Consider the following 15,506-nt stretch of genomic DNA (forward strand, 5'->3'; position numbering starts at 1 on the left):
CAAGGATGAGGACAATAAAGTAGAAGGTAGCAAAGCTTCAGGGGGAAAAAATCTAACTGAAACTACACTGTCCCCTGGCCTGACTCTGGCATGACATAAAGGATGATGGTGCAGAATTAGACTTCCAGTTTCTCAACTCAATTTGATTACCCACAAAATGTGGACATTGCCACAGTAAAGGCAAACCATTTCCTGTGGATGGATCGTGCATCCAGTCCTGAGAATAGACCAAATAGAATTTTGAAATGCACGAGGAAAAAAATCATTAATTCTTGGTAAAGCTTGAACCACAGTAGTCTACATAGATAATTGGGAATGTACTGTATGTCTAATGAGAAAACGGAATTGGTAATCTGAATAAATATAAAAGGAAGTGATGTGTTCTTTATTTTTATCAGCCCTCATAACAGAGAAAGAGGGGGGGGTGGGACTAGAAAAACTGCATGTGCCCATTTTCAGCATTGATCAAAGTTGTTACACTTTTATTAGAAATGGACACATTGCTGCTTAATGGGGTTTAAAAGGCACTATGTGCTCCACCCCAAGTCAATGGCACAAAGAGAATGTGGCAATATGGCATTTACAAAAAAACAAAGCCTTTACTCATTTCCTCAAGGCAACTTGGGCTCACTTATCTTCCTCTGGTTAATGAGTTCAAAGACAGCTTTATAAAACATTTACAGACACACAGAGGGGGTCCTGAGCTCTCCCACATTACATGACCCCAGGTTAATTCGCCTAATTACTATGCTTTAAGTCGTCTATCACTCCTCTGATTCTTGTGCCCCTTCTTGGCGTCTACTCATCTCTGAATAGGAGAAAAATGAAAACCTTAAATCTGTATAAACATGGCTTGAGACATAAACACCCTAGAATTAGTAAACCCAACACATACACACAGGCAAAATTTAGAAAACGTTAAATGCTCACAAAATGCTTAAAAAAAATAAATTCATTCTTTACGAGTGTAACAGAAGTATTTTCCACATCTCTAATCAGCTATCCATCAGCTTGATGAGTTTAATGAGTAGGATGCTTTGAAGTGCACTCTGGATACCATAACAAGAACAAGGGACTCTTGGAGATAATGAAATGACTGTTGTTAATGGAACAGCCATTAGTGATGGAATGTCAGAGCTGACTTGTAAAGTCAGGAAACATAAAGATGTCAGATCAGACAGTTAAGGTCAAATTACTTGACTGCTGTGGCCATGTAGTAGCTGCCCTCAGCTTAGAATGATTAACAGTAACAGACATTAAAACTTATGTTGGTTGTATCATGTATTTCCAAACATGGCATTAGGCATGATGAGAAATATGGTTCAATCCTTGATGTGCTTATAGCCTTTCATCAGAAAAAAGGGAAGGTTCTTTCTTTAAATAATTCTAAATTTCACATTTTCAGCCTGGCAATCTTAAAGGACAATTACACAGCAAGAGTAAATGAACCACAGAATGAATGCATATCCTTAAGCATTCATACAATACAAGTAGTCCTAGGATGATCAGTGAGTGTATTCGTTTATGAAGGATGGTGAAAGTTGAGCCGATTAATCTCAGCAGCCCTGAGCTTAAAGGAATGCTGTCAAACAGCCAGTGACTGACTTCAGTTGGAGACAGAGTCTAGCCGGTGGTACTCTTGCTGTAGTTGTTTTGCAAGACAGATAAGTCCAGGTCAGGAATGTCTCTGTTCCTGGGCCAAACAGGGTGGATGGATGGAGAAAGAGATAGAGGGATGTGAGAAGGCAGATCGTGAAAGAGAGAGGGATTGAATGACAGAGAGATAGAAGAAGCAGAAGGAACTGGGAAAGAAGGAAGTGATGAATGGATTGGACCTGGGAGGGTAAAGGAAATGAGTGAGGCAAAGGACGGGCAAGAGTAATGAAAGGTGAGTTGGGATGTAGGGAAAGAGGAGAATAAAAAGCTAACATTGGAGAGAGGTGAAAACAGATGGAAATAAAACAAAAAACAAGGCTCACACTTAAACAATGATTGTTTGTCCATGCAAGGGTGTGTAAACCTGAATGCACCCCTATATTTGTTCGTGTTTTTTTCTTACTCAGTCAATTCACAGAGAGTAACCTACCTTCAATAGTAAAGCAAGTGTAACAAAAGCCATGGCAGGGAGAGGAGGCCGTGGCAATCCCTTACTTAATTCAGAATACAGGATGTTATCAACCAACTTTGCTATCAATGCAGCATCAAATGGACTTGTGGGCCACGTCTGATCTGATCCAATATCCATCATGCCGGGAGAGGGATTTGGATAAAGCCTTGCTGCTGAGGCTAGGATATGCCTGGTCTGAGTCTGTTTTGAAGCATTTTGTGTTTGTTTGTGTGTAGGTGTGCATTTGGATAATATCTGCAGGGTAAAGCAACAGCCAATATGCAAGTCAATGTGACCAAATCTGTGCATGTTAATAATAAGTACCAGTATGGCTTGTATGAAATTATGCAAAGGCATAGTAGGGAGGAGAAGTTCAAAAGAAATTCTTGAGTGATCAAACTAATAGTTTGTATTATAGTGAATAAAGTATCACACTGGACTCTGGATTTAAACCACAAACAGATCAGGATAGCTCCAGTGAAAGGTGTTTCATCCTCTGTTGTTTGGTACATTATCTGAACCACCAGGGCACTGGTTAGGACATATTTCATGTTTCTACAGTATAAAAGCAATTAGACTATACATCTTCTTGTAATTTTGTCAAGCCAACTCCTTATAAACACCAGATGAAGATGGGAGACAAAGCCTCCTCCTGCTCTTGAATAAGGCTGTGAATCCAAAGCCAGAATGAAGTAATGAGAAGAGCAGCTTCATTCGGCTGCAGAGAGTAAATTAGTGTCTCGCCAAGTTGAGCCGCCAAAAACGTAGGGTAAACACAGTCTTTTAGCTCTCAAGAGGGAAACGATGATTACCTCACAATTACAAGACAACAGAGGAGAGAGAAGCCCCATTGCCTCGGTGACAGAAAGAGAGATTACAGGGTGGCAGCAGTACTAATGATGATGGGGAAAAGTGAAAAAGTACTGCAGTTTACCCTAGAGGATACACAAAACTGCAGCAACAGGCATAAATCTGTGGCACTTGGCTAAAGCACTGCTCTTCAAAATGAAAGATGAAGAGATATGTCTGTGAATGCTCTTAATCATCCAGGTCATGTTATGTCCAATAATTTAAATCAAGTCAACTAGACTCATAGCTCTTTCTGAAGACATTTTCCCAATTTTTCAGTATATCAGCAGTTTGACTGCACTTGCATGGCACGTGTTTACAATTTTTGTTACTGTTGTGATAAGAGAATATGGAAAGCCACATTTTAGCAGCATTTAGGCACTAGTGAAGTGTTTCCTGAGCTAAGTTTGGTACTTCTGTTCTCAGAATCTGCTAACTATCAGTAGTTCTTATGAAGTAAAAAGAATAGCAGCCATAGTTCTAATGTGCCTGTTTGACAGCAAAAAAAAAGATCTTGGTTTCTATATGAACTGGCCTTTAAACTCAACAGAGGTTACCACTATCCAACTCATCTTCATTTACTAATCTGTATACCGTGTGAGGTGACCTAATTCTCACCACAAAGACTTATAGACACCCTACTCAGTGTGCTAGCGTAAGTGTTTTGTCTTATTACAGAAACATAATACAAGCTAAATAATGAATTAAAAGGATGGGGCTAAATAGGTCGTAGTGTTACTTTCCAAAAACAATTGTTGGCAACGGGAGATTAAAGGAAGGTCAAAGAGAGGGCAGAGGGCGGACAAGATGGAACAAGACAAGGTTTGTAATTATTGTAACTCCCTTAAAGCACAGTCTTTTCCTGTCACAGTCTTAACCTTTAATTCAGCCGAACAAACAACCAAAATACACTGGACATTTGCGGTCTGTTAATGTTACACAAAACAGGTTAGCCTGTTCTGGAGTAGACCTTGCTGTTGGCAGATGAATTCCTCTATATGCTTACAGAAACACTGGAACAGAACAAAGCTTTATATCTGTTAATAAATTCCACGGCCAGCAGCACTTGCTGCTGCAGGCAGGTAATTAGTTTGAACAGCAGGAAAGATCAAAGACAACACTTCCTGTGTCGCCCTCTGGTTGTGACCGCACAAGGGAAAGGGAAGGGAAGCCATGGATTTCACAGGGTAAAGGAATGAAAGAAGCTGATGAAGCTCGGCCAACAGGCTGTAAATCATAGTCAGTAATCTTTTAATTTAAACAACAGCAAAATAATGTGATTTATAAAAGAGAGCTGCTGTATGGAGTCACCGTCTCTGATCCACATTTTCCTCATCTAGCTATTCGGCTTCTTTTTGTGATGATAAGATTTTTTAACTCCAATGGCCACTTAATCAGTTGAAGACTGCAAAAAGTAGAGATCAATTAAGGCTAGTATTTCACACAGAAGTTAGAACTATCATAAACTCATGTTTATCATCACATATGCTAGAGCTTTCTTTCCACATTGCTGGCTTAAGCCGTTATCTGACAAAGTGGAGTCCAAAGAGGACACCAAGCGATATCATATCTGTGTGTATGTTTGTATGTGCCACTTTTATCTGATGGTCCAAGTCACTACGCAGCCCCGTCGTGCAACATAGCGGCTGGCAATTTTTTTTGACACTGCCAAGTGTGGGTATTTTAACACAGCACAACATGGTCTGTGGGGGGGAGTGATATTTTTCTTTGCCAAAGTAACTTTGAGAAAAAAATCAGTTAATCCCTCCATGAACACTATGGCTATTAATTGTTGTAGTGTAATCCTCGCTGCCATTGCAAAAATAATGGAATATTTAAAAAAAAAAGATTTTGAGTCAAGTCACAGATGATTAAGTGTGTCTGTGTCTGTGGGGTTTTGCAGGTCTTCTTGCCACACAGACTGAAGGATTCAAAGCCTGTAGGATTTGACTGGCACAGGTTTTAGAGTGGTACTTAATTCTGCATGTAGCTCTCACAACATATTTCATAGTACATGAGGGATAATTGAGAAAGCTCCTGTCATGGCCAGCAAGCAACTTATCTGAATGTTTGAAATGACTGTAAATGTGCCCCATGGCTCACGCAAACACTGGCTTACTGAATGATGACTCAGTTCCATTAAGTTACATCTTTGTCTTTAAATACTCCACCAGCAGCACTTAAGATGACTTTGCAAGAGAAACCTATGAAATATTAATCTTAGATCAACTGTGTCATTTCTCAGCTTTCTTTATCTGACTTGGTCACTAAAGGTATTTCTTTTTAGATATACTGCAAAAAAAGCAGGACACAATGTGGCTTTAGGATAAATCTCTACAGCTGGGAAATGAAGCCAACAAAGATGAGCTTCACATATCTCACCCTGATCATTACCACCATCACAAAACTATGGTTGCATACCCCTATAATTTGTGCTTCTCTTAGATTAATGCTGGTCTAGCTGCATCCTCCACTTTATTCCATACTATTGACTAAAGAGATCACACTTTTTGGCATGTAGACATCCCTTTGCTTATTTCACTCTCACAGCATTCCAAGTGAAATACATCAGCTGCTGATGCCTGCCAAGGACAAGACATACATCATCCTGTCAGGACAAAAGGCAAGATACAAGGGGAGCATGGCAAACAAAGGGCACTGCCCTCTTTCCCCAACAACTAGCCAGAAAGAGTCCAAGAGTGCAGCTTAAACCCATTCATACAAATAAAGCACATTTGACTGTGAATCAGAGAGAGTGTGTATAAGAGAGCGAGAGAAAGGAAACCACTGCAACCACTCCAGCACATGCTTAAGTGCACTGAGATCCCATACTTCGCCAGATTTGGACTCTCCTTACATTAAGCTTTGCTGGTTTACACCAAGTCATTAATCAAGCAAAGTAGAGGTATCTATTTCAAAAGCACTGGCAGTACTTCAGGACTCATGAGATATAAACATTGATTGCAATACCTTCTGTTAACCCTTGACCCCTACAAATCCTGGCAGTGAAAAATGACATGGCAATCAATTGAGAATTGAGAAGATCCTTCTGGGAAACGGTTCTTTTTTTGTCAGTTCTCTAGACAAAAAGCAGAGATATTTTATGACTCACAGCACATTAAGACACAGAATTAAGAATGTGATGAATATCAATGGTCTCTTTTTACCAAGTACAGGAGAACATAGCAGAACAAAATGTGATTTTGCACAGGTCATCAGCTACCCTGACACTGTGAGTAAACAAGCCGAGTATTACCTCCTCAGCTATGTGTATGTCTGCCTTTACTCACAACTCAGAATCTGTTCAGTGATTTTTGCACAACATGATTCAGTTGTGTGGAATAAGATTGGTGACCATGTAACAACCTGCCTGCTCAGTTATCGACTTTCCTGCATTGGTTTTCAAAGCTATCACTTACCATGAGCTCTCCGGGTATGAGCAATTTCTAATCCCCAGGGTCTCATTGAAACTCTGTGTCATCCATCTAGTTGGGCCCTTCTCTTTCATAACACCAATAGGCCATCAGAACTCCAAGCATATGTCAATTCCTTATTATTAGACAAAAAATGCAATATGCACATCTGAGTAACATAAGTCAGGCAAAAACCATTCATAAACTTTATTGTCTTGTGCTAAAGGAACCTTACAAGCATCCAGCTGTCAGATGGTCACTTAAATTTTACAGCCAGACAATTTATGCCAACTCAAAATATATGGTGGAAAATTTGCTCAGATAAAAATGAAAAGGATAAGCCAAGACATGAAGAAAGCTAAGTGCGTCACACTGACACATTTCCTGTTCCATTGTCTGACATTTTTACAAAAGATGAAGAACTACAGGTAAAGGCATGAAACTTGTCTTCAATCACAGTATCCCAAGGAGCTTATCTCAGCAGTCAGCCAGCATATTTTCTCTGAACCTGTTGAAAACTTTGGAGACAAAACACAGGGTGCCAAAAGACTGTCCACTTATGATATATACTTTTAAGTGCAACATTTAATCTGACAACACAATATTGTATAAATACTGTAAAAAGTTTGATTTCAAGTATTGCTAGTCATAGGCTACATTACATTATTCTCTTGAAAAAGAGCTCACAGGTGCCTGTTTAAATAACACACATCTGTTGTGAAGATGCATGCAATTTAATAAGGTGCAGTGAGAAACTAGGATAAACTAAAGCATGAATACAATATGGAGCAGAACTGGTGCCTAAAAGGATCTTGCTTTACTTCCATACAAAAAGTAGCTTAAGGCAATATATCAGAAACAGTATATGGAACACTGACATTTCCAAAATTACAGTGTGGTCATGTAAGTGTTATTTCTAGGGTAGTGTTGATGAAGAACAAACATGTCATCTGTACGCAGAGGTTTTGTGGTTTACCAGCCTCCTTCACTGTGTGCTGTATCATTCAGCTCTTTACAGCAGAGCCAAAAGTCATGGTTATGGTTTACAGGAAGGGCTGAGTTATACAGCTATGCAGAAACAGGAATTTTTTCCCAAAACTTTAAGTTGCATAATTCGGCTCTGTGTGTCAATCAGCCAAAACCACTTCATAATGAAAACAGACTTCAGGCTAAACTGGTTGCACTGGCAGAAAGGGGTCAGAGAACAATGCAGTCATTTTGATCCAGAAGCAACACAATCAGATTAATTGTCCACCACATGCTCCAAATATAAACCATCATGGACAATGTACTGTAAATTAACAATGACAAAATGATCATAGAAAAACCTAGAATGTGATGCTTTTAAAATGTGTGGTCTAAAAATAATTCACTCGTTAGAACTTTCTACTCCTGTAATGCTTTCCGAATCACAAAAAAGGCACTGGCTTAGTTATTCTCTTACAGTCACAAGATGCACATACATGCCAGTTGCCATCTCCTTGCTAACCTTGGTCTTTCAGTTTTGCTCAAGTGCATCTTATGTCTGAGTGAATGATCAGTCAGTTTTTTAAGGTCATCTTGGCATTGTAGCCTTAAAGGCGATTTCTTCTGCTATGTCAAAGTATTGTAGAGGTTATGCACATCATCTACTTAAAGTAGAATTATGTTTAATAATGCAGTACACCTACTAATTTCAGTTACACTACTTGGAGCACAGTAATGTGATTGTTGTATTGCTGGGGACAGTTAAGAGAAAATAATTGTTTATGACTCATTTAGTAATGTTAGGTACATTTTATGACTTTTTTAACACACCCCAGCACTCTAAACTGGCCACATGGAACCCATTTATCAGGGTAAAAAACTGTCCAAATGCACTGAAATAGCAGGTAAGACAGTGGAAAGTGGCATTTATTGTTAATGTGCAGGAACTCAGAGATCGACCATCCTCCCCCAACGATTATCATTTTCCCCAAGCTCTGTAAAGCCTGCATCAAGTTGGCTAGCAGCCCTCTGCCAGGGGCTTTGGCCAATACTGAGGATTAAAACCCTGTAAGTCTATAAATACACCTAGCAGACCAACGTCAGCATCCAGCCTGCTATTGCACTCACCTCTTGCTGTTGGATAGCTGGCATGTTAGTTTTCCCTTTTCTGTTTCTCTCTCTCTCTCTCTTTCCTTTTATTTCCTCCCTCCATCTTTTAGCTTCTCAGACTCTCACTGTTTGTTCTCTTTGTGTTCATCTCAGTTTGTTTCCCACTCCTCTGTGACTCTCCCCTCATCTCTCAATCCATCCCGCTCATACTCTCTCGCTTGGCAGGGCCTCTTAATTGGAAACAAGCTGTGAGAGGGCTTTCAGTTGGAGGTTAAAATTGCATCTGACCTGCCTCCTGCTGTATCTTTTCTTCTTTCTTTGGCTGTTCTACAAGGGTGTACATAGTGGCTGAGTGCTGATATATAAAAAAAACAAGATGGTGAAGAGGGAAGCAGAACGTTGTCTTTAACTAATGGCTGGAAGACATAGTAGAGAAAGAAACTATAAAGGGGCCTTACTAACCTTACGATAATTTGGCATAAGTCCTTAAAACATATACTGCTCCACTCAAAAGAAGAACATATCAAAAAAGATATGCATAATCACGTTGGCAAGAGACTGAATAAGCACAACTTAATGCCTTTTCTTTTTACAAATAAAAAACGCAATACATCTCCCGACATGATTATTCCCCTTTATTATCATCAATGCCAAGTAACGGCGCCTTCATGTGTAATGTTGACAGGCAAGTCTGTCTCATAACAAGCACAGTATAAACAGTGTTCATTAGAGAAGCAAGGAATTCAAAAATACCCAAAACATTTTGTTTGTCGGAGAAATAACAGGCTATGCCCCATCGCTATAAACCAAATGTTTAATTAGGTGTCAGAATGATAATGTAGTTTTAGTCTTAATTTTCTTAAGTAACCATACCACTGAAATAATTACATGCAAGAAAAATACAATAAAATGCATAGCACAGTGCACATTTTCTATACGATGTCTAGATGTACTGAACCTATGTTTTGCACATGTAGCACATCATGTCCACACTAAGCCAACATGGAGCATACGGTCTCAACTATTACACAAAAATGACATGGCCATTACATGGTAATTACGGTGAGAGGCTGCATTCAGTCTGTCACAACTTCCTTGTTGTCAGTGGGAGAGGATAAGGGGGATTTGTGGCACAAAGGGCCACAGCCAGGCACAGAAACTATTACTTCCACCCAGTTAGACCACAGACTGCACTGTCTGACCCATAGAACTGTGTAACGGGAAAGTGCAACTGATTTCACAGAGAAGTAAGTATGGGTGGTGTAAATCAGATTTAGGATCATTTGATCCCTGTTGTAATAAAGTGAGGTGATACTATATGAGCATGAGTTTTGTTGTTATAATATCTGACACATTAGTTAGTGTCTTATCCAGACTCTAAATCCATCTGTCTGACAAACAGCTGCCTAATCCATTGAGATATTTTAAGAGCTCAGCCCATTTAATATTTTCCCAATTTGCAGCATCCTCCAAGCTGCTTACCCAACTAGTGTGTTGTTTACAGCACAGTACAAGTCGGAGACACTCTTCATTTGGAAAGTTGAATCATGACCCAAAAACAAATATTGATCTCCTTGGAAACTGGCTTCCTTAGCTACTATCCCACCCACGGCCTTGTCCCTGCCAAGTTTAACTCCCTTGGAAAGCTATGCACAGCTGGGTGCCAGGCTGGGGATAGAAAGCAGGCCTAGGTACAATTACCATCTGAAAATTATTCAGCTTTTTGGGACTGATGAATCCACCCTGTACTGGTGGAGAGAGCCCAGAAAGCAATCAAGCTACAAAAGCCAAAAGAGCAAGGGAAGGAATAAAGACTCCCCACATGACTGTTAAAAATCATATTGGTTGATCATACTCAATATAAAGGAAAAGACCACACCTATCCACATATACGAATCTATGCATTATCCCTCACTAACTACCTAAATGTGATACATTATATATATATATATATATATATATATATATATATCAAACTTTGTTTCTGAAGACATAACGATAGACCAGTATGTCGATGAAGGTTCTCAGTCATCCAGGTCATTTTCATTCAGATGCTTCAAGCTTCTGAATGAGCTCAATGAGCTTCAAGCTTCTGCGTGATAGACCTGCTGGGCAAAACCTAACCTAAACTTCAACTAACGGTAAACATGATCACAATTCATTATGTGGCTCAGCTAACACAGGGGCATCGTGGCAATGATCAGTAAATTACATTTATCGAATATTACTGGAACTCTACAGTGGACCAGGAACCAGGCAAAACCCTGTTGACTGATAGTGGTATGGCTTACAAAGGATGTACTGACTTAGAACTGAATGTACTTTAACCATGAAATGAAGCTAAGCTGGCAAAGGCTAGAGAGATACACAAAGCCTGTTTCTACCCTCAGTGCAACTTAATGACAGAAGGATTAATTTTTCCTTTGGGTTACGGCTCTGATGCCACCCATCTCTCTGTTGTGAAATCACTCCCTGGCAGCCCTTGGCAGCCAGCAGTGAGTGGCAGAGAGAGTAGGTAGTTTGTGACTTAAGAGCGATACAGAGGATGTTATTTGAGTGAGGGAATGAACCTCAGTGCTACCTTCCTTTCACGGACATTGAACAAGTGAGTCCTACGAGAAACTGGTGGTTTCAGGGCTGCCCCTCAACAAGCTATGAAATGGTCAGTCCATAAACAACTAATAACAACATGGTAAAGAGTTGACATGGGGGTCAATCCCAGCAAGCCCCCAAAACAACGTAAGGGGTCACGCAGGACACGGGTTGGGGCCAGGGCATTCCTGGCTGATGCAGTTGGGTTTGTCTGGGAAATGACTGAGAAAACAGGGGCCAGAGTGGCTTCCCCTTGCTGGCACCAGTGCTTTGTCCCTACTAATCCACTCCAAAGAGCCACAGTCAAACACCCAGCGCCATACAGTCACCAATAACAACACAGCACAGTCTGGGGGGACACGAAATGAATCCCACTGGCCAAAGCCGGGAGACAGACGCCAGTTTGCTCATCAGATTTGAACACAGAAAACCGTATGGCTTAGCACTAGAACTGGTTGATGATCAGAGAGCAACTTTTTGAGTCAGTAGACCTGTGCAACACGGTGGAGACAGTATTACTGAAAATTATATAAATGCGCTTGTTACTGGTACATCACTACATTGAGAGTGTCTAAATATCTCTACCACAAAATATCAGGAATCACAACATGGCATGACATGAGAGGCAGAAAGATGGAGTTGTCAAGAAAGAGCTTATTTATCCACTCTGAAAAGCCAACTGAGTATCATTGAATAACAGTAATAGAGAGGTTTTTGTAGATGACATTAAACCAAATCTACTTATCTGTGCCATGTGATATGTAATTTGGTAAACAAAGTCATATGAGACAAGGAATATTTACAAGGGACGATCATGATTGTACACTACTAAAGCATGGTGGTTGAGTAAATTAGATACAGTTTGCAAAAAGAAGAATAATCAAATCAAGGGAACATGAGCTCTAGACAGACTTCTGACCACACTGAATTCCACTTCCTTATCTCTGGGAAGGCATACTTATTATTGTGACATGATGAGGTCATGTTTCTTGGACCTGATAATAGAAAAGCCATAATTTTTGCAGCACTAACAACAACAAATTTAAAAATAAAACAATTTAACATTGCAGGCTTCGTAACATCCCAAAAGGTTAGATCATAAAGGGAACAGATGTCCTGTATACTGTGTCATTGTACACATGTAGACAAGACAGGGAAGTGGTGTATAGGATGGCCTGAATGAATGGTGCACTAAGTGTTTCACAGTTGAGGAAATACTCACTTGTCATATTCTGCGTTGTCCTTATCACATCGTGCATCCTTGTGCTTCTGCCAGTCCTTCCCATGCTTGCAAGTGGTGAGGAGGACCACATCCTCTGAGTTATGAACATGATATAAAGCATTCCTAGTGTCTGAACCTATTCCAGTTAAGTATCTCTTCCCCTTGAAAACAAGCATGTACTTCCTAAAAGGGGGGATAGTGTTGTGTTTAAGGTACCCCTTGTCCCCTCCTGTCTTAGGGTGGTCTTTAGAGAAAAGAGGGATAGAAACATCAAAGTTAGGTCGAAAGTTCTCCGTGCTGATGCTGGCCTTCGCCAGCATGGCAAGGCCAATGTCAAAGCCCAGATCTTCTGTGTAGTCTGGCCATGTGCCGGAGTATAAGTTAAAGATGATGTGGTTCTTCCCTCCATTCCACAGAGGAAGGCTCTGGATTTTTGCTTTCAAGTTGTGTACATACTGTGGTGACAGCTGATCCCGGTCCAGAGTGTCCAAACTCAGGACAAACAGGCATGCCTGTGCTGGGTCAGGTGTATAAAACCTGGACCCTTCAATGGAGGACAAAATGTTTTGATAACTCTCCGACAGCTTTTCTCCTTTCTGCTGTGGGTAAACGTAAACTTTAAAGCCATTCTTCTCACACCGGGAGAAGTCAAAACAGGACTCCATTCTGCAGCGCTTCCCGGTGTAAAGGCCTGAGTTTGTGTCCCTCTTCTGCCTTGGAGATATGTGTTCGTCAAGATCATCGTTCCGGTGCTCCCAGGAGCTGAAAGGCTGCAGGTACCCCGGTAAGCGATACCACCGTGCCCCGGGGTAGTAACCGTTGAGGCTGCGGTCATCACGCCGGTTGGGACCCCGTCTGGATAGCGGGACTTGTATCCCCCCAAAACAAAACAACAGAATGAGACACGCACCGGCGGAGAACAGGACTAAGTAGCGTTTTTTGGCCTGCATGTGTCCTATGGTCTGGTATAAGATGTCTGGCGATGAATCCAAGAAGCCCCGAAGTTTTGGTTTCACCACCTCCAGCGGGAACGTTCCGCCATCTTCCCACGGGCTGCAAGGGCTGTGCGCTCACGTCTCCCTCCTTCTGCTTCAGATGCCTTTCACAAGTCCGGGAACTGATCCAACGCATGTGGGCGATTTATTATGTTCATCCACCTCGTCTCCTCGTCAATAATGAGATCGATTAACTGACAACAGGTTTTCCTATACAACAGAGTGACCCGATGCACTGAAATCTGGCCATCTGAAGTCGCCCCTTACTTTCCTTTGTATAACGCCACCTTTACTTATCCACAAGCAATCATTTCAACATTCACTTCAGCCTTAACGATATTAATCACTGATTAACAGTACACGGAATAGTGCAAACTTGGGTTATAGCAGCAGTGTGTGCCAGACTTGTTGCCCGGACAGTTAACTATTGTCCCTACTGGAAATTTAGGAGCCAAGAGGGCACCGGAGCTCCAAACATTCAATTGAGGAACTGCTACAACTATTTCACTTACTGTATCGAAAGACACTATAGCTGTTTGTAGAGTCCCCACAGCAAATATATCCAGCCGATTAAGCTAGCTAGCAAGCTAACTAACCTGCTAGTTTCTGAAAACATTCACAGTTAGCGTGTTAGCTAAGCGGTTGTACCGAAGAGGCTTTAACGCTGGTTTGGAAGTAAAGGCAGCCACAAAGTCTCTCTCATCTCCCTTTAAAAACATGTCTCTCCGTTCATCCGTGGCTAGTCCTTCACTCGTCCTCAGAAACCGAGAGGTTAGTTTCTCCGTGAATTTCTCCAGCCGTTTAAAGAGTCTAAGTGGTTGCTCACTCAAACACACACCAAAACAAGAGTGCCGTGTAGACTGCAAGCCAAGCAAAGCAGCACACAGCCGTCCCACCAGGACGACTGCTGATGATGATGATATGACGTTCTTCCCGGCGCACGGTGCGTTCCCATTGGTTCCTCACACATCCGAGGCGGGCGGCGCTTCCAGTGCACCCATTCACATCCAGAGAGAAGCAGCTGGTGAAGGAGAGATGCACACAGATGTAACGTGAACTGAAAATTGTGATTATTGTGGAGTTTAGAGGGGAATCATCAGAAGTGGAATTTAATGTCATCTCATTAAAACTAAATAACTTGTACAATAACAATGAACACAGAAATCTGCCAAAATAATCTCACTTAAAAGCATATTTAATAACTCTTCTGGACATGCCTAGTTTTCCAAATTGTTATGGTAACTGTGGTTGTTCAAATTTTCATTTTTTTATCTCCCCATACGTCAAAGACTTTAAGCCATGTATCAAACTTAACAATTTAATTGTTATTTCCACATACAAATAAATAACTATATCAGTCATCTCAAGTCACTTTTAGACATTATAAACATTGGTTTCCACCAATCTTTGGCTAATAAGGATAACTACATAGCCTGTGATATAGATTTTTTTTTAATGTGAGCCAAGTGGTATTATTGAAGAATGTAGGGTTGATTGTGATAATAACCAGCATAACCCCATGATTCTTAATTACACCGACAAGACAGTTGTGCTTTACTTTCTCAAGTCAGCCATGATGATCTGTTTCTGAAACCAAAGCAAACCTTTGTCTAGGTTTTTGGCATTCAACTCAAGGACCAGTTTCAGCTTAGCTTAGCCTGTTGAAGTGTCCTTGAGCAACACATTGAATCCGTGAGTCATATCAGTGCTCCCCTGTGGCTGAACCTGGAGTAAAACAACATGGTGAAATTCATGATTTTAGAGAAAAAAATAGAGCACACATGGAAAGAAGAGAATAGAGTTTGCCCTGAGAGGAACTGCACCAGCGAAGGACAATGGCACTGCAGTGCATTAGTCAGGTCTTTTCTGGCACGTAGTAAGCCATGTTGTGTTTTCACAGCTGCCGTGGTCTGAAAGACTAGAAGTGATTTTGCAGAAGCGGGGAAAGAGCAAGGAGGAATGTGAAGCTGCGTTCCTCAGGAGCTCTGGACCAGCTATCTGCACTGTCTCAGTACCCCATGGACCACTGATCAAAGACAGGCAGGGATATGATGGCCATCTCCTCATTCTCTACCTCCTCCCTTTGTCTTTGTCTCTCCTTTTCTATCTAACTCACCCCTCTCTATCATCCCCTCTGCTGCTCTCTGGCATTCTTTCCACCTCTCCTCTCTTTCATCCCTTTAACTTATGTACAAGGGACGGAGGGGCGGGGGGTGGCGGGGTTGGGGGGGGGGTACTGGTGACTGATGTAA

At 41.2% G+C, this 15,506-nt stretch overlaps 1 protein-coding gene across 1 annotated transcript in view; it reads right to left on the reverse strand.

Moving 5' to 3' along the window:
- LOC114448471 (exostosin-1a-like) overlaps window positions 1-14,140 on the reverse strand; it is a 28,913-nt gene extending 14,773 nt beyond the window's left edge. Inside the window, exon 1 of the mRNA XM_028425431.1 lies at window positions 12,260-14,140. Coding sequence (XP_028281232.1) covers window positions 12,260-13,209 — 950 coding nt within the window. The 5' untranslated portion in view covers window positions 13,210-14,140. The remainder of the gene's footprint in view (window positions 1-12,259) is intronic.
- Between the last annotated feature and the right edge of the window lie 1,366 nt (window positions 14,141-15,506).

Source organism: Parambassis ranga, chromosome 16 (genome assembly GCF_900634625.1).
Source record: "Parambassis ranga chromosome 16, fParRan2.1, whole genome shotgun sequence".
NCBI lineage: Eukaryota > Metazoa > Chordata > Actinopteri > Ambassidae > Parambassis > Parambassis ranga.